General features: G+C 60.0%; 1 protein-coding gene across 2 annotated transcripts; it reads left to right on the top strand.

The window, feature by feature from the left end:
* On the top strand, positions 1-14,638 carry PNP (purine nucleoside phosphorylase). Of its 2 annotated transcripts, none has more exons than XM_054045423.1 (6): positions 1-271; positions 2,719-2,888; positions 4,109-4,212; positions 11,787-11,962; positions 12,413-12,603; positions 13,525-14,638. In XM_054045423.1, the coding sequence occupies exons 1-6, from the start codon at positions 243-245 to the stop codon at positions 13,737-13,739; spliced, it is 885 nt and encodes a 294-aa protein (XP_053901398.1). In that variant the 5' UTR covers positions 1-242; the 3' UTR covers positions 13,740-14,638. The 2 variants fall into 2 exon arrangements, with proteins under 2 accessions (XP_053901398.1, XP_053901399.1); XM_054045424.1 differs by lacking the exon at positions 1-271 and adding an exon at positions 1,586-1,650.
* The last annotated feature ends 4,953 nt before the right edge of the window (positions 14,639-19,591 follow it).

Here is a 19,591-nt window from a genome sequence, read left to right as displayed (position 1 = left end):
TGGAGGGCTGTATTGGAGGGTGTCTGGCGATGAGGGGCTAAAATGGGGGATCTCGCCCCTGGGCACTGCGGGGCTAGGTGTGTGTGTGGGGGGTCTCCCTGGCTGCTGGAGAGCGGGGTGTGGGGCTCTCCCCCGGAGCCGGTGCAGGGCAGGGAGCGGAGCTGGGGCCGGGCCGGGGGCGGGGCGAAGCAGCCGGAGTCACCGGCCCGGCCGCGCCCGGCTCAGCATCGCCCGGACCCGCCATGGAGCCGGCAGCGTCGGAGGAGTGCAGGTGTGCGCGGGGGGAGGGGCGGATTCCTGGGTCCTCTCCGGGAAGGCTGGAGACCAGGACTCCTGAGTTCTATCCCAGGGGATGGGAGGGGAGTGCGGTCTAGTGGTTAGGGGGGGGGGGGGAAGACTGGGAGCCAGGTCGCCTGGGCTCTCTGCCACTGATGCCCTGAGAGAGTGTCTAGGCGCTGGGGGCTGGTGGGGGTGTGCCGGGCAGTCTGGGGAGGCGTTAATTAGCCCTGGCACTGACTGACTAGTGGCTGGCACTGGGCCCAGGACCCCAGGGAGGGGCTGGGGTGATCCTCTAGTGCTGGGCAATGGGTCTGCCTGGGGAGAGCACCCCCCACTGTACCCCCCCAGCCCAGCACCTCTGCTGTGCCCCCCTCGCAGCCCAGCGCCCCCTGCTGTGCCCCATGCTATATTTCGCCCACTGTCCCCTGCTGTACTCCCCCTTGTAGCACAGCGCCCCTGCTGTGCCAGCTGCTGTACTCCCTGCAGCCCAGTGCCCCCTGCTGTACCCCCCACCCCGCAGCCCCAGCTGTGGGGAGCCCGGCACAGTGACCCCAGCCTGGTACAGTAGGGCTAGTTCTGACCCACTCGTAATGGGTGAGGGGCTGTCTGCTCCTGCAGGGAATGTGGGACTAGGGTGACCAGACAGCAAGTGTGAAAAATCGGGACAGGGGGTGGGGGGTAATAGGATCCTATATAAGAAAAAGACCCAAAAATCAGGACTGTCCCTATAAAATCGGGACATCTGTTCACCCTTTGTGGGACTCTCCCTGACCCCTTAATGCCCTCCTTGCGGGGGGGAGGGGGCACTGGATGGCTCGGGGGGGGTGGGGGTGGGGAATGGAGCACAGGGCTGTTCTACTCCAGGGGGCTCTGGGCCTGATCCAGCCCCTGGCAGCTGCAAGGAGAGTTTGCCGGTGCCCCTGAGTCCGGACCCACAGCACCCTGCTATTCCACCCCTTGCTAAGACCGGATTCTCATGTTCATGGCGCCTCCAGGCTCCCCCAGCACCCGGATGAGTCAAAGCCACCTGACCCAAACAGCCAGCTCAGCATGTTTCCCTCCAAAACCCAGCATGTGACTCAATGCGGGGGGGGCCCAGCAGGGATCTGGGGCAGAGACTGTTTCTCTATTCCGGGAAACCACCACCCAGATGGCAGCCTGCCAGCACAGGGCCCTGCGGAGTAACGGGCCCCTGGGGAAGCCACTTCCCCTCCGGTGGCCTGGGCTGACCCCGCTCCCCGCCCCTTCCCACACACCCCTTAGTTAATGATCAACAGGCCTGGGAGCAATCCCAGGCCAGCCTGCCTGACTCTGCAGGCTGCCTGCCCCCAGCATCCTTCTTCACCCTCCAGTGATGGAGATCAGGCCCAGGTTAGCGGGGGCTGCGGTTTGGAGTGAGGGGCCCAGCAAAGCTGGGATGGGGGGAGATTTCCCCGCTTGCCCTGGCAGGGTGGATGGTGCTGGTAAAGTGCCGCGAGGGCCGGCTCCAGGGTTTTGGCCGCCCCAAGCAGCCAAACAAACAAAAAGCCGCGGTCGCGATCTGCGGCGGCAATTCGCAGGAGGTCCTTCGCTCTGAGCAGGAGTGAGGGACCGTCCGCCGAATTGCTGCCGAACAGCTGGATGTGCCGCCCCTCTCCGAAGTCGCCGCCCCAAGCACCTGCTTGGTAAGCTGGTGCCTGGAGCCGGCCCTGAGTGCCGCCTCCTGCCAGGCTGGAGCCCTTCTCCAGGGGATGAAGAGCAGGCAGCTCCCTGCCCACGACCGGCCCAGGAGCCTGGCAGCTCAGAGGTCCCTGCCCTCCCCATGGCCTCTCTGGGGTTGGCGCCTTGCCCACCCCCTGGGCCCCATCTTTTCCCCTTGCTCTGCAATTCTGTCCTGCCCCACCGTGGCCACCACTCCCACCCCAGCGTCCCCCCTCTGGCCCAGCCTGGCTCCAGCCCCCTGTAGCTCTGAACCGTCCCGCCCCCCGCACCTGCCCCTGCCAGGCCTCTGAGATGGGCTGGGAGCTGGATGGGCGTGCGTGCGTGCGTGTCCATCCGCCCGCCCGCTCGCTGCTGGAGGGGATGGGCACTGCTCTGTGTGTGTCCCTGTGCCCCCTGCTGGAGGGGATGGGCCCTGCTCTGTGTGTCCCTGTGACCCCTGCTGGAGGGGATGGGCCCTGCTCTGTGTGTCCCTGTGACCCCTGCTGGAGGGGATGGGCCCTGCTCTGTGTGTGTCCCTGTGCCCCCTGCTGGAGGGGATGGGCACTGCTCTGTGTGTGTCCCTGTGCCCCCTGCTGGAGGGGATGGGCCCTGCTCTGTGTGTCCCTGTGACCCCTGCTGGAGGGGATGGGCCCTGCTCTGTGTGTGTGTGTCCCTCTGTGCCCCCTCCTGGAGGGGATCAGCCCTGCTGTGTACGCACATGGCTCGGTTTAACTCTCTCGCGTCTCTCTCCCTCGGCAGGTACACGTACGAGCAGCACAAGGAAACAGCCGACTGGCTGCTGGATCACACCAAGCACCGCCCCAGCTTGGCCATTATCTGTGGCTCTGGCCTCGGGGGCCTGGCTGACCAGGTGAAGGATCCAGTGGTTTTTAACTACACAGATATTCCCAACTTCCCCCAGAGCACAGGTACCTAGCGAGGGGCGGCTATACTGTATAATGGGCACTAGGGGCAGCAGAGGGCAGGGGTGGGGAATGGGCGGCTATACTGTATAATACAGTGTTTTTCAAACCGCGGGTCATGACTAGGGTGACCAGATGTCCCAATTTTATTCAGGGCTCTGCCTTATATAGGTGCCTATTCTCCACCACCCACATCCTGATTTTTCACACCAGCTATGTGGTCACCCTAGTCACAACCCACTACTGGGTCGCGGCATGTCAGGCACTGGGTCGCCTTGCTCTGGTCAGCACCCCGACCCGGCCATTAAAAGTCCTGTCGGCGGTGCTGCCTGGCTAAGGCAGGCTAGTGCCTAGCATTCCGACACGGCGCTTTGCCCCGGAAGCGGCCAGCAGCGGGTCCAGCTTCTAGGCAGGGGGCCACAGGGCTCCATGCGCAGCCCCCGCTCCAAGTACCGGCTCCGTACTGGGGGGTTGTGCCTGCAGGTGAGAGTCACGCGGAGCCGCTTGCGCGCCTCCGCCTACGAGTCAGACCCGCTGCTGGCTGCTTCTGGGGCACAGCGCAGTCCGCAGTGCACCCTGGCTGTGCCGCTGATTGGGAACTGCTGGAGGTAAGTCTGCGCCCACACCCCAATCCCCTGCCCCACCCCAGAGCCTGCACCCCCAGCCTAGAGCCCTGCCCCCCTCCTGCACCACAACCCCCTGCCCCAGCCCTGAGCCCCCCCCAAACCTGGTGCCCCTCCTGCACCCCAACCCCCTCATCCCCTGCCCAAGCCCAGATACCCTCCCACACCCTGAACTCCTCATTCCCGGCCCCACCCTGCAGTCCTCACCCCTGCACCCCAACCCTCTGCTCCAGCCCTGAGCCCCTCCCACACCCTAAACCCCTCATCCCCAGCTCCATTGGGTCGTGGGCATCAACAATTTTCTTCAACTGGGTCTCCAGAAAAAAAGTTTGAAAACCACTGGTATAATGGGCACTAGGGGCAACAGAGGATGGGGGATGGGAAGGAGCGGCTATACTTTATAATGGGCAATATGGGGCGAGGGTCAGGGGGGTGCAGAGGGCAAGGAGTGGGGGGTGCATTGGGCAAGGGGGTGTAGAGGGCAGGGGGCGCAGAGGGCGAGGGTGGGCGGCTGCACAAGTCGAGGGTGCAGAGGCGAGGCAGTACCTACACTGTGTAAGACGCCCTGGGGCTGGCGTTTAAACCCTTTCCCATCTCTGGCAGTGGCAGGCCATGCGGGGAAGCTGGTGTTCGGGACGCTGGCGGGGGTAAGCTGCGTGGTGATGAAGGGCCGGTTCCACATGTATGAGGGGTACCCGCTGTGGAAGGTGAGTGGCTCCTTGTGGGGGAGGTGGTGTGAGGGGAGCCCAGGACTGGGCTAGCAGGGGGTTGCGGATTGGTAGTGAGGGTCACAGGGGAGTAGGGGGGTCTGAGTTGAGGGGGTTGCAATTTGGGAGTGAGGGGCATGGGGGGGAGGGGAGCTGCGGGTCGGGAGGGGCATGGGGGAAGGGGAGGGGGGCTGCGGTTCAGGAGTGAGGGCCGGCCTTTGGCCAGGACGATAAGGGCAGATGCCCAGGGCGACGTGCTGATGGGGGTGCATTTGATGTGTCCCTTGTGACCTTACCTGCAGCCAGTCAGCTGGGCTTAAGGAGTGGATGCACTCCTGCCAGCCCAGTCAGAGTCAGGGCGGGAGAGAAAACACACATCCAAGCTGCAGCTTGAGGTACTCACTGTAGGTTTTTTGCCGCCCCAAGCAAAAAAAATTTTGGCTGCCCCCACCCCAGCCCTGGGCTCCCCCCCGCACTCCCCTGTTGCCCCAACTCTGGGCTCTCCTCCCCTCCACCTGCACCCCCTGCCGCCCCAGCTCTGGGCCTCCCCTCCACCTGCACCCCCTGCCGCCCCAGCTCTGGGCCTCCCCTCCACCTGCACCCCCTGCCGCTCCAGCTCTGGGCCTCCCCCCACCTGCACCCCCTGCCACCCCAGCCCCCCACCCCATGCTGCCCCAGCTCTGGACTCCCCCTGCCCCCCCACCAGTTCCCCCCCACCCACCCACACCCTGCTGCCCCAGCCCTGGGCTCTGCCTCCTCCACCCTCACCCCCTGCCGCCCCAGCCCTGGGCTCTCCCCCATCCCCACCTGCACCCTCCTTCCGCCCCAGCCCTGGGTCACTGGTAACTCGCTCCCAGGGCGGGTCATTCAGCAGGAATTTTGGATGTGCACAGAACCCAGACAGGATTGGTTCCCATATGGTTACAGAACTGCAGTAAAGTGGAACAGTTTTCAGCTTGTGTGACTGGAGGATATCTGGATGCATATTATAAGACTGTCCTCCATAAATGAGGAAAAGTTGAGGTGCCTTTATTATTCTTTTGTTCCACTCTTTGTTTCTATGGGAAATTTGCCAATGCAAATTGTCTTCCTTTTAAACAAATAAAACTAAAAAAAAAAAAAGGCAATGGCTGTTGAAAATAGCAATTCCAGTCCTAAAAACCACTGGGAAGCATTTCTTGCTCAATTTTATCCTACTTTTTCTACAGCAAGTTACAGTGGATCAGTATATTTGATTTGGGAGAAATAGGGTTACCATATTCAAATATTTAAAAAAGAGGACACTCCACGGGGCCCCGGTCCCGCCCCTGGCCCTGCCCCAACTCCGCCCCTTCCCCTTCCCCGCCCCAACCCCACCCCTTCTCCGCCCCCATTCCAACCCCTTCCCCAAAGTCCCTGCCCCAACTCTGCCCCCTCCTCTGAGCACCCCGCATTCCCCCTCCTCCCTCCCGCTCTGATCTTGGTTGGGGGTTGCTAAGTACTTCCCTGCTCCCCGCGGCCCCTGCAGCCTCTATGCCCTTGCCTGTGCCTCTTCACCCTGCAGCCTCTGCACCCCCCCGCCCCTGCAGTCTCTGTGCCCCCTGCTCCCCACTCGCCCTGCAGCCTCTGTGCCCCCTGCCTGCCCTGCCCCTGCAGCCTCTGTGCCCCCCGCCCCTGCAGCCTCTGTGCCCCCTGCTCCCCACTCGCCCTGCAGCTTCTGTGCTCCCTGCCTGCCCTGCCCCTGCAGCCTCTGTGCCCCCCTGCCCCTGCAGCCTCTGTGCCCCCTGCTCCCCACTCGCCCTGCAGCCTCTGCGTCCCCTGCCTGCCCTGCCCCTGCAGTCTCTGTGCCCCCTGCTCCCCACTCGCCCTGCAGCCTCTGCGCCCCCCGCCCCTGCAGCCTCTGTGCCCCCTGCTCCCCACTCGCCCTGCAGCTTCTGTGCCCCCTGCCTGCCCTGCCCCTGCAGCCTCTGTGCCCCCCCCCGCCCCTGCAGCCTCTGTGCCCCCTGCTCCCCACTCGCCCTGCAGCCTCTGCGCCCCCTGCCTGCCCTGCCCCTGCAGCCTCTGTGCCCCTCGCCCCTGCAGCCTCTGTGCCCCCTGCTCCCCATTCGCCCTGCAGCTTCTGTGCCCCCTGCCTGCCCTGCCCCTGCAGCCTCTGTGCCCCCCCGCCCCTGCAGCCTCTGTGCCCCCTGCTCCCCACTCGCCCTGCAGCCTCTGCACCCCCCCGCCCCTGCAGCCTCTGTGCCCCCTGCTCCCCACTCGCCCTGCAGCCTCTGCACCCCCCCTGCCCCTGCAGCCTCTGTGCCCCCTGCTCCCCACTCGCCCTGCAGCCTCTGCGCCCCCTGCCTGCCCTGCCCCTGCAGCCTCTACACACCCCCCGCCACCTGCCCTGCTCCCCCCGCTCACCCGGCAGAGGGAGAAATGCAGGCTCCACGTGGAATCAAACACTGCCGCTGCTCTGTGGGGGAGGGACTCTGGCTGCTAGAGGCCCTAGTGGCTGCGAGCGACTTTCAATCAGGCCAGGTGTCCAATCAGCCACTCCGCATGAGGGGAATGGGGAAATCCCGGACATTTCTACTTGATTAGAAATCTCCCCCCGGACGGCCATTTAACACTGAAAAAGCCGGACATGTCCGGGGAAAGCCGGACGGATGGTAACCCTAGGAGAAATGAAGTAACAGCTGCCCAAATTGAGCTTGAGCACTCCTGAATTTTGAGGTGTTCAAATCTGGAAGGCAGATGCTAGATTCCCTTTCTGAATATTAGCTAAATCTGGAAAGGAAAAGTCAATTTCTGTTTCCATGGCTCAGAAGTGGAAATCCTCCTACATGCCTGGTACTGTAGCTAAAGCTGCCCAGGTCCAGTAGAGCCTCCCCTCCCTTACTTTTCATTTTAAATTCTAGTGAGATCCACGTACCACCCTTGCTAGGCTTCAGATAGAGAGGGGCGCTGTTCATTTAGTCCCCCCAATTCTTTCTTTGAGGGCTGCAAGGTGAGGTCACACCAGTATCCCTAATCCAGTCTGGGGATGTCTTCTGAAGGGGATATCTGGGCCAAAGCCTTCTACTCCTTGGGCATACTTGTTCCCCATTCACAGTGCCACCCTGCTCTAGCAGTGAGCTCTCCATTCACAGCAAGCTGCAGCATGAGGTTTCAGCTACCATACTCCCTCCCCCTCCCTTTCCTGTTGATAGCGGCCAAGGGAATGCTGGGAAATATAGTTCTTTCCCTGCTCCAGGGCTGGCTCTATAGGCAGGGAGCTAACCAAGGAACTACAGCTCCCAGGGTCCCCTGTTGGTTCTCAGCTCTCAGGCTGGATCCCTGCCGGCTGCCCCAAGCACCTGCTTGCTTTGCTGGTGCCTAGAGCTGCCCCTGTACTCACTCACTCTCAGGTAACTCCTGGTGGGAGCAGCAGCAGGGCTGGGTGCCTGGGGGGGTCCCCCACTCTCCCGGGACAGAGGGCCCCCTGTAGAAACCATGGGGCAGGCTGTGCTGGGTCCTGTCCTGATGTCTGGGGTGGGCGGCTGAGGTTGGGGGCGGGTGTTGAAGGAGGAGTGTGTGTGCAGCTTGTCTCTGTCTGTTCCGGCTCGCTGGGGGTTTGGAGCAGCCCTGCTATCTGGTTGTGTGTTAGTGCAGAGCAGGTCCGGGTCCATCCTCCTTCTTTTCCCCTTCCCCACTAAGAGCCCCACTTGTCCAGGGAAGGGCTTGCTCTTTCCCCTGGCACTGCCAGCAGGACAGGAGCACATATTTAGCTCTGCACAGTGAGCACCACCAGGGGTGCTGCTGCTGCAGCCTGCCTACTCCCATCCCATCCCTTCCTTTCCCTGCAGAGGGGTGACCCATGGGGGGGCAGGCACTGGGTCACATTACCCTCCCCCCACCTCGCCCCGCCCCAGTTCTCTGCCAGGATTTGCCTGCCGAGCTCTCCCCCTCCCTCCCCTGCTTGCTGGGGGCAGCCTGGGACCAGGACAGGAGAGGTAAACAAACAGCAGGTGCACCAAATAGTTGGGAGCCTGGGAGCAGTAGGGAGGAAGGGCTGCTGCTTCAGCTCTGCAGGGAGAGGTTAGGTAGGGGAGGGAGGAGGGAACAGCTGCTTTCCCACAGGGGACCTGAGGGTAAGGGGGAGGCCTGGCTGCCTGGGGAGGGGTTGACACTCCAGCTTTTGGGGGGGAACCTTTAAATTGTGCCCCGCCCCCATCAGCAGCTGAAGGTCCTGTCCTTCCTCCTGGGGGAGGCTGCTGTCTCCCCAGAGTCAGGCAGGCAGGTGCATAGGAGATAAATGAGTGTGACTGAAATCAGCTCCCCCGTGTGCCCCCCCCCCCCATCTGAACAGGAGTGGAAACCGGAGTCACAGTGGGTGGTGTCTGCCTGCCTGCTGTGACCTCCTTGAAACCCATTTACCTTTCATTCAATCCCTGATTGCTTACCCATGCCCCCAGGCTTTCTTTTTTCAACAGTTTCTGTTTCCACTACAAGTTGTACTTAACAGTATAGTGAAATTCTTAGGGGCAGGGCCTGGCCTAAATTGTTGGGCACAATGTTGTGTACATTTCTATACTGCATCAAGATTAAGAATAAGGAAACTCCTTTCTTTGCTCCCATCTTAATCCCATGTCCTGCAAACCTCATTCATCCTCTGGAAGTCACTGGGGTTCCTGCTGTTAGTGTGAGGATGGAACTGAGGATAATGTGTGATTGTTGTGATTTGGGTAGCCGTGTTGGTTTGTATCAGCAAAAACAACGAGGAGTCCTTGTGGCACCTTAGAGACTAACACATTTATTTGGGCATAAGCTTTTATAGGCTATAACCCACTTCATCAGATGCATAGAGTGAAAAATACAGTAGGCAGGTGAAAAGATGGGAGTCGCCTTACCAAGTGTGGGGTCAGTGCTAACGAGGCCAATGCAATCAAGGTGGACGTCGCCCATTCCCAAAAGTTGATAAGAAGGTGTGAGTATCAACAAAGGGAAAATTATTTTTTGTAGTGACCCAGCCACTCCCAGTCTTTATTTGGGCCTAATTTGATAGTGTCAAGTTTGCAAATTAATTCTAGTTCTGCAGTGTCTTTTTGAAGTCTGTTTTGGAAGTTTTTTTGTTGAAGAATAGCCACTTTTAAATCTGTTATTGAGTGTCCAGGGAGATTGAAGTGCTCTCCTACTGGTTTTTGAATGTTACAATTCTTGATGTCTGATTTGTGTCCATTTATTCTTTTGCGTAGAGACTGTCCGGTTTGGCCAATGTACATGGCAGAGGGGCATTGCTGGCACATGATGGCATATATCACTTTGGTAGATGTGCAGGTGAACGAGCCCCTGATAGTGTGGCTGATGTGGTTAGGTCCTATGATGGTGTCCCTTGAATGGATATGCGGACAGAGTTGGCAACGGTGCTTGTTGCAGGGATTGGTTCCTGGGTTAGTGTTTCTGTTGTGTGTAGTTGCTGGTGAGTATTTGCTTCAGGTTGGGGGGCTGTTTGTAAGCGAGGACTGGCCTGTCTCCCAAGGTCTGTGAGAGTGAGGGATCATCCTTCAAGATAGGTTGTAGATCCTTGATGATGTGCTAGAGAGGTTTTAGTTGGGGGCTGAAGGTGATGGCTAGTGGCGTTCTGTTACTTTCTTTGCTGGGCCTGTCCTGTAGTAGGTGGCTTCTGGGTACCCTTCTGGCTCTGTCAATGTTTCCTCACTTCCCCAGAGGGGTATTGTTGTTTTAAGAACGCTTGGTAGAGATCCTGTATGTGTTTGTCTCTGTCTGAGGGATTGGAGCAAATGCGGTTGTATCTTAGGGCTTAGCTGTAGACAATGGATCGTGTGATGTGGTCAGTATGTTTCCGGTATAGATTGGTGTTTATAAAAAGAACAGGAGTACTTGTGGCACCTTAGAGACTAACAAATTTATTTGAGCATAAACTTTCGTGGGCTACAGCCCACTTCTTCGGATGCATAGAATGGAACATATATTGAGGAGATATATATACACACACATACAGAGAGCATGAAGAGGTGGTGTTTATGCAGGGCCGGCTCCAGGCACCAGCTGAGCAAGCTGGTGCTTGGGGCGGCAGATTCTTCGAGGCGGCATTCTGCCCAATCCTAGGGCGGCACGGCGGCTTTTGTTGTTGTTGTTGTTGTTCCGCTCCGGCCGCTCTGTAGGGGGCGGCGGCACAGAGAACCAGAGCGCCCTGCAGGGCAGTCCTCTTCCTTCCCTCCCCGCCAACCGGAGCGGAGCCCTGGCGGCAGGAGGCGGCGCAGCGGGAGGGGCCGCGTGGCAGCGCCCCTGCTGTAGCCCTGGCCGCCCTCTTCTCTCTCTCTCTCTCTCCCGTCCGCTCCCTCCCCCTTTTTTTTTTTTTTTTTTTTTGCTGGCCGCCCCGTTTTTTTTTTTTTTTTGGCTTGGGGTGGCCAAAAAGCCAGAGCCGGCCCTGTGTTTATGTGACCATTGCTTATTAGCACTGTAGTGTCCAGGAAGTGAATCTCTTGTGTGGACTGGTCCAGGCTGAGGTTGATGGTCCAGGGTAGAAATTGTTGAAATCCTGGTGGAATTCCTCAAGGGCCTCCTTCCCATGGGTCCAGATGATGAAGATGTCATCAATGTAGCGCAACTAGAGTAGGGGCGTTAGGGGACGAGAGCTAAGGAAGCGTTGTTCTAAGTCAGCCATAAAAATGTTGGCATACTGTGGGGCCATGCGGGTAACCATAGCAGTGCTGCTGACTTGAAGGTATAAATTGTCCCCAAATCTGAAATAGTTATAGGTGAGGACAAAGTCACAAAGCTCAGCCACCAAGTTTGCCGTGACATTATCGGGGATAGTGTTCCTGACGGCTTGTAGACTGGGAGTGGCTAGATCACTACAAAAAATAATTTTCCCTCTGTTGATACTCACATCTTCTTGTCAACTGTTGGGAATGGGCCACATCCACCCTAATTCAATTGGCCTAGTTAGCACTGACCCCCCCACTTGGTAAGGCAACTCCCATCTTTTCATGTGCTGTGTGTGTATAAATATCCAGGTACCAACATGACTCACAGCAAAACCCACCAAGTGTCAATATCATATGTCAAGATATACAAAATAACTATCTGAAAACCAGAAAGGATTTGTTGATTCACTAGTCCATTTGTAACTATCCCAATTTAGAAGTTTATATCGCTGAATTTTGACTCTAACAAGTTCTCAAGCAGCATTTTTCTTGCTTTCCCTATCAGTAAATAAATTATTTATTACTGATGGATATATTGTGGATTTGTGTGTGTACAGTGAAATCAACAGCTTATTTCTAAGTTATCCACACAAAAAAAAGTAGAGTTTTCACTACAGCCCCAACACCCTGTAGTGAAAGTATGACATACTGAAACTCAAGGGGCACTAAAATATAAGTTTGCCCAGGTCGCCATTTTCCTTAAGGCCAGGCCTGAGGGACACGGGGGGCTGCGGTTCAGGAGTGAGGGACATGGGGGGAGGGGAGCTGCAGGTTCAGGAGTGAGGGGCACTGGCAGAGCTGTATTGGGGTACCCAGGGCTGGGGAGCATCTGGCACTGGATGCTGCTCCCCCCCAATTTTGGAGGTGGCCACTTTGCCCCCATCCCTGCCTGCTCCCCCACAGGTGACGTTCCCAGTGCGGATCTTCCGCCTGCTGGGTGCAGGGACCCTGATTGTCACCAACGCGGCTGGAGGCCTCAACCGCGGGTATCAGGTGGGGGACATCATGGTGATCCGGGACCACATCAACATGCCTGGCCTGGCTGGCATCAACCCGCTGAGCGGCCCCTGTGACGAGAGGTAGGAGCTGCTCCCCCCTGCACTGGGCACCCTGTGCCTCCCCTCCCTGCCCCCCTGCTGCTCTGTCCCTCGCTGCCCTGCCCCGCCAGGCACCAGGCCCCCTCCTGCCCCACTGGGCACCCAGCATGCTCCATCCCTGCTGCTCCCCTGGGCACCCAGCGTCCTCCTTCCCTGCTGACCCCCACTGGGTTCCCCCCTGCTGCCTCCTACCCCCCAGTGTTTTCCTACAGCCCCACTGAAGCTGTGCCCCTCCTTTGCCATGGTGAATGGTGGCAGCAGTGTAAAGCCTGGGAAATGGGTGGGAGACCCTGGGCGGGGACAGGACCCTGAGTCCTGGTCAGAGACCAGCACAGGGGACCCCAGGGCCATTCTCTGCTCCAGGAAGGGATGGGGGGGGCGTCTCCATCTCCGACCACAACACAAGCGCTCTCTCCTCCCCTGCCCACGTAGGTTCGGGCCCCGCTTCCCCGCCATGTCAGACGCCTATGACGAGCAGCTGCGGGGCCTGGCGCTGGCAGTGGGCAAGGAGCTGGGCTATGGCCCGAGCCTGCACGAGGGCGTCTACTGCACCTTGGGGGGGCCCAACTACGAGACCATTGCTGAGTGCCGCTTCCTGCAGCAGCTGGGCGCTGACGCTGTCGGTGAGCCACAGACGGGGGGCGGAGGGGAGCAGGGAACGGGGAGGGAGGGAAGGAAGGAAGGAACGGGGCAGAGGAGAGAACGGGGAGGGAAGGAGGAGGGAACGGGGAGGGAAGGAAGGAACGGGGCAGAGGAGGGAACGGGGAGGGAGAGAGAGAGGGAAGGAACGGGGCAGAGGAGGGAACGGGGAGGGAGGGAAGGAAGGAAGGAACGGGGCAGAGGAGAGAACGGGGAGGGAAGGAGGAGGGAACGGGGAGGGAAGGAAGGAACGGGGCAGAGGAGGGAACGGGGAGGGAGAGAGGGAAGGAACGGGGCAGAGGAGGGAACGGGGAGGGAGGGAAGGAAGGAAGGAACGGGGCAGAGGAGAGAACGGGGAGGGAAGGAGGAGGGAACGGGGAGGGAAGGAAGGAACGGGGCAGAGGAGGGAACGGGGAGGGAGGGAGAGAGGGAAGGAACGGGGCAGAGGAGGGAACGGGGAGGGAGGGAAGGAAGGAAGGAACGGGGCAGAGGAGGGAACGGGGAGGGAAGGAGGAGGGAACGGGGAGGGAAGGAAGGAAGGAACGGGGCAGAGGAGGGAACGGGGAGGGAGAGAGAGAGGGAAGGAACGGGGCAGAGGAGGGAACGGGGAGGGAGGGAAGGAAGGAAGGAACGGGGCAGAGGAAGGAACGGGGCAGAGGAGGGAGGGAAGGAAGGAACGGGGCAGAGGAAGGAACGGGGCAGAGGAGGGAGGGAAGGAAGGAAGGAACGGGGCAGAGGAGGGAATGGGGAGGGAGGGAAGGAAGGAAGAGATGGAGGGGGAGGGAGGAGGGTAAGGGACGAATGGAGCATAGGAGGGAACGGGAAGAGCGGCTACTGTGGGGTGGGGGCCGGGCGTCGCTGGCTCTCTGTCGCCTCCTGCAGGCTGACGCAGGCTGTGCCCCCAGGGATGAGCACGGTGCCCGAGGTGCTTGTGGCCCGGCACTGCGGCCTGCGCGTCTTCGGCTTCTCTCTGATCACCAACAAGTCGGTGCTGGAGTACGGGACCCGGGAGAAGGCCAACCACGCCGAGGTGCTGGAGGCCGGGCGCCAGGCTGCTGTCAAGCTGGAGCGCCTGGTCTCCGTGCTGCTGGAGCGCATGAAGGGCAAAGGTCTGGTGTAGCCGGGGGGGGGGGGGGGGGGGGCACACGCCTCCAATGCAAACTGCTGCCCTGCCCCCTCCTTTGCCGCTTGCTCTGCTAGCCTGCCCCCCACTCTTGATTTTGTGGCCGTTGCTCCCGGCTCCCATGTACGCTGATCTGAGCCCAGAGCCCCCTCAGGCAGCCCCTGACCCCCATCCCTTCCCCCATGGGGGGTGTCCGAGCCTGGTGTCCTGTGGCGCTCGAACCATGGCCGCTGGAGTCCCGCAGACCACGGGATTCCCGCCCAAGCCCGTGTCTCAGCTCCAACCCCCAATACCGCCCCCCTCCAGGGATGCAGCCCTGGACGCTCCGCCCAAAACCACCTGCCTCGATCGCTGGCACTACCGGGGAGTGTCACCTGGCCGGTGACCCCGCAGAAGACCCTGCATTCGGGCCCGTAGGCTGAGATGTGCGGGAACGCCACTCCTAAATCCCCTGGGCGATTCGCCTATGCTGCCCACTCACAGACAGGGGAACATCTTGGGGGTGTTATCCAAACCCCCTTTCTCACAGCTGGTGCCCCGCTGGGGAAGGACCAACCCTCAGCTCAGTGCCGAGGAGGTGGGGATGGCTGCCCAGCCCCGTCTGGGCGCCAGGCCATGTTCGGTGCAGGTGGGAGCCGGCCCCTTCTTCACATTCCCACGTTGGACCATTCTGGCTGTTCTGCAGTGATGTGATGTGTTACCAATGCTCAGTTTGCAGCTGGGATGATTCAGAGCTGTCACAGAAATGGGAAGCCCCCAATGAACTGGGAGTTTGGCTCCCCTAATACCAGGCAGCTCTGCCCCTCCCCGCCCTGCTGCATTTTATCATAGGACCACTCCACGGCTGCATTCTGTCAGTTGCGCGCATTGCTAACAATACAACAATGACAGAACAAGGGAGTCTTACGGCTGAGTTTGTTTGACAGCATTTTGGGGCGGGTTTATGCGCTGTAGGGGTGGGGCTTGGCTTGCGAGGGGTGTGGTCTATTTATGTGTCCTTTCCTGTCTTCCCACACCCTGAAGCGACCCCCCACCTCTGTATGCTGGAGGGAGGGGTTGGGTCCTTGGCCGGTTAACGCCATTTGCCACAGTGCGGGGCCGCCTGCCCCATTGGCTACTGATAGGTGAAACCCCCTGGGTCAGATCCTATAGAACCCGGGCAGGCAGGGGGAAGGCCCCATCGCCAATCAGCTGTCACATGATGTCCCCCATCTCTGTCCCCCCAGATACCTCTCCACCCATCCCCGTGTGAACCCCTTTAGCCCGCCTCTCTGAGCATCTGAACCCCTTGGGGTGCTCCTCCGTCCAACCATCCCAGGCTGGGCGGGAGTCATGGCTCGATTAACGGGAAGGTTGCGTGGCAGAGAGGGTTGGACAAGCCAACATCAGGGGTAGTCTAGGGTCACTTGGCCCTGCCTCAGCGCAGGGGATGGACTAGATAGCGCAAGGTCCCTTCCCACCTGCCATGTCGGTGATTACAGGACCCCAGCAAGCCCCCTCTGGGGGTATCTGAATCCCTCTCGTCTCCTCTGACCAACCCCTGTGCACATCCGCTCTCAGCGCATAGACCCGGCGGCTCCTGCCGTTGAGCAGGTGGACCCAGCTCTCTCTCGAGCACAGCGGAGCGCCCACGTCCTACGCCAGAGGGGCCCAACTAGAAACCCCGGGTGCTTTTGGTGTCCTTTGCCCAGTGGATCCATGTCTTGTAGCTGCTGGGCCCTCAAATCCTGCTCGGTGGAGCTGGTCCTGAACCCCTCACAGATTTTCCTTTGCCTTACTAAAGGTGTCCTGGATGGGAACCAAACTGAGGCCTGTCCCGGGGGAAGGGGGCAGCCATCCCCTGGGATTGCATCCTGGCTCGTCGAGCGTTCATCTGCACCCGGTTCTGGGGACAACAACCTTGGCTGAGTGGGCAGAAGAGAGACAGTCGTGGGGAGGGGGCTGGCGGGCAGCAGCTGCTGAGAAGAGCTCGGTATGATAAAGCGTCAGCCAAGGCCGGGTGTTGGGTTCCTGGATGGGGCTGCCACGATGCAGCCAACCCCAGCGTGCTGAGGAACCGCCTGCCTGGATCAGTCCCCGGGGCTTCTCTCAGAGAGTGCCAGCCAAGTCAAGGGAAGGCACCAACGCCCTGCGGTAGCAGACAAGGGACAAGCTGCCCTCACAAGAGGGCACCAGCCAGTCTCTCCAGCTTCTTATGGGCCTGGTTCGAGCCGTGCTCTGAAACCCCTGGACCGAAGGGTCTCCAGAGGCAGTGGAGGCACCGTGCCCTGCCCCCAGTGGCAGCAGAATTTCAGCCCCTTTCTCTAGCGACTTGGTTTGTTTCCCAGACCTGAGAGAGTCAGAGGCCCAGGGGGCTCTGGCTGCTCCGGTCCCTCTCTGTGCCCCACTGTGACTAACCCCAGGCCCAGCAGCCCTATGGGGCTGGCCCAGCCTGGGACTGCGCCATGACTGGCCCCCTTGCTCCGCAGTGGAGCCGTGGGTCTGATACAGGGCCTTCACATGCATCTCGGGGGCTCCCAGGCAGAGCAAACTTTCCTGGCATTAACAACCTCTGAGAGGGTCCCCCGGGGCTTTGGGGTCCTGGTGGGAATGGGGCTGCCAATTAGATCTGCCTCGGTACCCACCAGGGGCTGATTAAGACAGCGTGGCTCATTAGCATCTGTCAGGGGCAGAGGGGAGAAGGGAGCTTGTTAGCTCCACTAATAACCTCCCCTGGGCATCAGCTTGGCTGGGAAAATATTAGACGGACTGGTGCCAAGCCAAGATGGGGCAGAAGGGGCCGTTACATAAGCCAGGGGGGCGATTGGCCCAGGAGCCTGGCAGTGGGGCATCCGGGATGGGACTGGCAAGGGGCCTCTAAACCCCTGACTGCCAGGCCGCTCAGGGATCTCAGCCACGAGCCCTCCCCTAGAGCTCAGTGCCAGCTCAGCCTCGGGGGGCTGGGAGATCAGGAGAGACGCGCCCTTGGCATCCAGTGGCCTGGGCATGGCACAGGGGCCCTGTGAAACCTGGTTCCAGGGCTTTGGTTTAGAGCAGAGACGCTCAGGTGGGTTTCCCACCTCCCCAGATTACATAGGAGGCCGGTGTGATGGGGTGTGCTCCCCATGCCGGCTGTGAGAGCACAGAGGTGGGCCAGGGAACAAACGGGGGCAATTCAGAGTATTTTAAAAGGAGTTTTATTTATTATTTATGACTAATTAGCCATATGCCCTAATTAGGGGGTGGCACATCTGAGCAGGAGTGGGTGGGGCTAGTCTAAACCCAGGGAGCTGGCAGCAGCAAAGGCTGCTGGGAGAAAGTTGGTGGTCACCCTCTGTGTAGTAGAGAGGGCAGGAGGGAACCCTGGGGATCTGGGCTGGTTGGATGGAGAAGAGATCCTGTGGGCTGCAGGAAGGTTGGGAACTTAGCAGACTTTGGCTGCATGTTGTAGAGTCCTTGGCCTCGAGTAGTGAGTGGGCCTGGGTTTCCTTACTGCTAGTGAGTAAGGGGCAGTGGTGGGCCAGTGAGCTGTGTTGCTGCAGGAGTTACTGGCTCGAGGTACTGGGTGTGAGGCTGGCCGGATGCCCCTCCAACAGAAGAGATTTGGAAGGACTCTGCATGGAAGGTGGCAGTGCTGAGGGACCTGGTTGGGGGGCTAAAGCATGGAGAGGCTGAAGCAGCAAGAGATGTGTGACCACAGGAAGGGGTTGTCAGCCTCACAGAGCTAATCCCTGGGATGGTCAGGAGGAGGTGCCGTTCCAGCGGTGAGCAGGACCAGGGAGAGTGGGCGGGAGTTCGGGGGCTCCCCTGGGAGTCCTGGCTTCTCATAGTACATTACTGACAATGAGCAGAACAGCTCCACTGGGACAGGCTGCGTGAGCTCGGCCACTGGGGCTGGGACAGGTGGGGGAGGGGGTAATGTGAGGGCTTTGGGGCACCAGCCTCAGGACAGATGGCACAAGCCCCAAACTGCTGATGAGTCCTAGAACTCGATTTCACCGATCACGTGTGAACTCTTCATACCTTACCGTGGGGAGAGCCCAGGCTGGCCCCTGGGGTATCCCGACACCCTTTTGTGAGAGCTGGTCCATTGCACCAAAAATCACACAAGATCCAGTGCCAGTCACTGACGCGAGGTCGAGTGCAGTGCAGACCCTCACCCCAAACCAACACCTGCAGCTAACCCTGTAATTAACTAACTAAAGGCTTATTAACGAGGGAAAGGGAACTAGTGAGTTATTTGCAGGTTAAAGTGGGTGACAAGTACACACATACGAGTTTGTCTATGGTTCCAGACAGTAACAGACACAGCTGTAATGTGTCAGCTCTGTACGCCCTTTAGCGCTAACCCCGGCTAAGCAGCGTGGAGATCCCTGGCCCTCTCCAGCAGCAAAGTGACGATAATTTCTTCGACGGGGATTTTTATGCCCTTCCCGCAGGGCTTGAGCACTGATGGGCCAAGCGTCTGTGCAGGTCCCTCTTCATAGTGGTGGGGGAAAAAAATCAACCATGTCATCTGTCCACTGGTGTCCCACGATGATTTCTCAGGGATCTATGGGTCTTCTTTTGCTGGGCACGAGCTGATGCCTCTTGTGGTGAACGAGCAGCTCACGCTTGATGTTGCTTCTCTCCTGTCTGGGGAGCTGTCCAGTTTCGTAGCAGACACATCTGTAGTTACAGAGCAAACACTGGGACATAACGCAGGATGCAACCGGTGTGCGTGAGATGAATGCTGGCAGCAGCTCCCAAGTGTTTCATAAAGACCAAACACTGAACGCAGCCTTAGAAATGTAGCCAGGACCGGCTCTAGGCACCAGTAAACCAAGCAGGTGCTTGGGGCGGCACGTTTTCAGGGGCGGCATTCCAGCCATCTTTTTTTTTTGTTTTGCTTAGGGCGGCAAAAGCCTAGAGCCGGCCCCGGCAACCGCAGCACGTTGTGTGCAGTGGGCACCCTGGGGCCGCTGCGGTTCGCGCTGTGGTGGAGCAGCGCCTGCACCTTGTGGCTAGACCAGGCAGGCTCTGAGTGGGGGACCCTCGGGCTGGGGGCTGCCCCGTGGGGCACACAGAGCCGCCTGCAGGTGCCACAGGGTGGCCACCCCCCAGTGCCTCAGCTGGGGCTGGGCGAAGCAGCCCGAGCCGCCCAGGGACTGCGGCAGGGCGGCCAGAAGCAGCAGCAGCAGCGGGGCCATAGAGGGCAGGGCGCTGCTGGGCGGGGCCTGTGTCCTGCTCTCCAGGACTCCGCTCCCTCTGGGGCTGCCCTGCCCCGGCTCCTAAGCCCTCTGCCAGGCAGTCCCCCGGCTCTGCCCTCCCGGGTCCTGGCCAGTCCTGGAGGCGGGAGCTCTGGCTGGAGGGACCCTGGGCTGAGGAGCGGCCAGGAGCCCTGCTGCTTACCCCGACCCTGCCAGCGCCGGACCGGCTGGAGGCAAAGGGGGAGCGGGCGGAGTCAGCACTGGTGGGGGGGAGCCCAGGGCTGGAGCGGCAGGGGGTGCGGGTGGGGGAGGGCACTGGTGGGGGGGGGTGAGACCCCAGGGCTGGGGTGGGGGGCAGCCAAAATTTTTTTTGCTTGGGGCGGCAAAAAAACCTAGAGCCAGCCCTGAATGTAGCATCTATTTTAACACAGCTAATGCCAGGTGAGCCAGCCTGGGTGCCAGCCGTGCATTCACCAGGGATCAGGGAGCTGCCACCTGGTCTGCCAGCGTCACACACCTTGGCTCTTGCATTGATCTGCTAATCAATCCACCTAGCTGTCCCCAGACGCACCCCCTTGCTAGCTAATCTGCCCCACTCGCTTTCCCCCAAGTCTCTGAGCTCACCTGTAGAACAGGCCCCCAAAGGCAGAACTTGGGTCCCCATTTACTGTCTGATGCATT

The sequence above is a fragment of the Malaclemys terrapin genome, chromosome 12, assembly GCF_027887155.1.
Source record: "Malaclemys terrapin pileata isolate rMalTer1 chromosome 12, rMalTer1.hap1, whole genome shotgun sequence".
Classification (NCBI taxonomy): Eukaryota; Metazoa; Chordata; order Testudines; family Emydidae; genus Malaclemys; species Malaclemys terrapin.
The sequence above is the reverse complement of the archived record's forward strand: the minus strand, read 5'-3'. Positions and strand labels throughout refer to the sequence as shown.

Excerpts from the sequence above, each read along its gene's own strand:
- PNP (XM_054045423.1), top strand. The coding sequence starts at position 243 with ATGGAGCCGGCAGCGTCGGAGGAGTGCAG. Across the intron at positions 2,889-4,108 it reads CAACTTCCCCCAGAGCACAG|TGGCAGGCCATGCGGGGAAG; the intron begins GTACCTAGCGAG and ends CATCTCTGGCAG. Across the intron at positions 4,213-11,786 it reads AGGGGTACCCGCTGTGGAAG|GTGACGTTCCCAGTGCGGAT; the intron begins GTGAGTGGCTCC and ends GCTCCCCCACAG.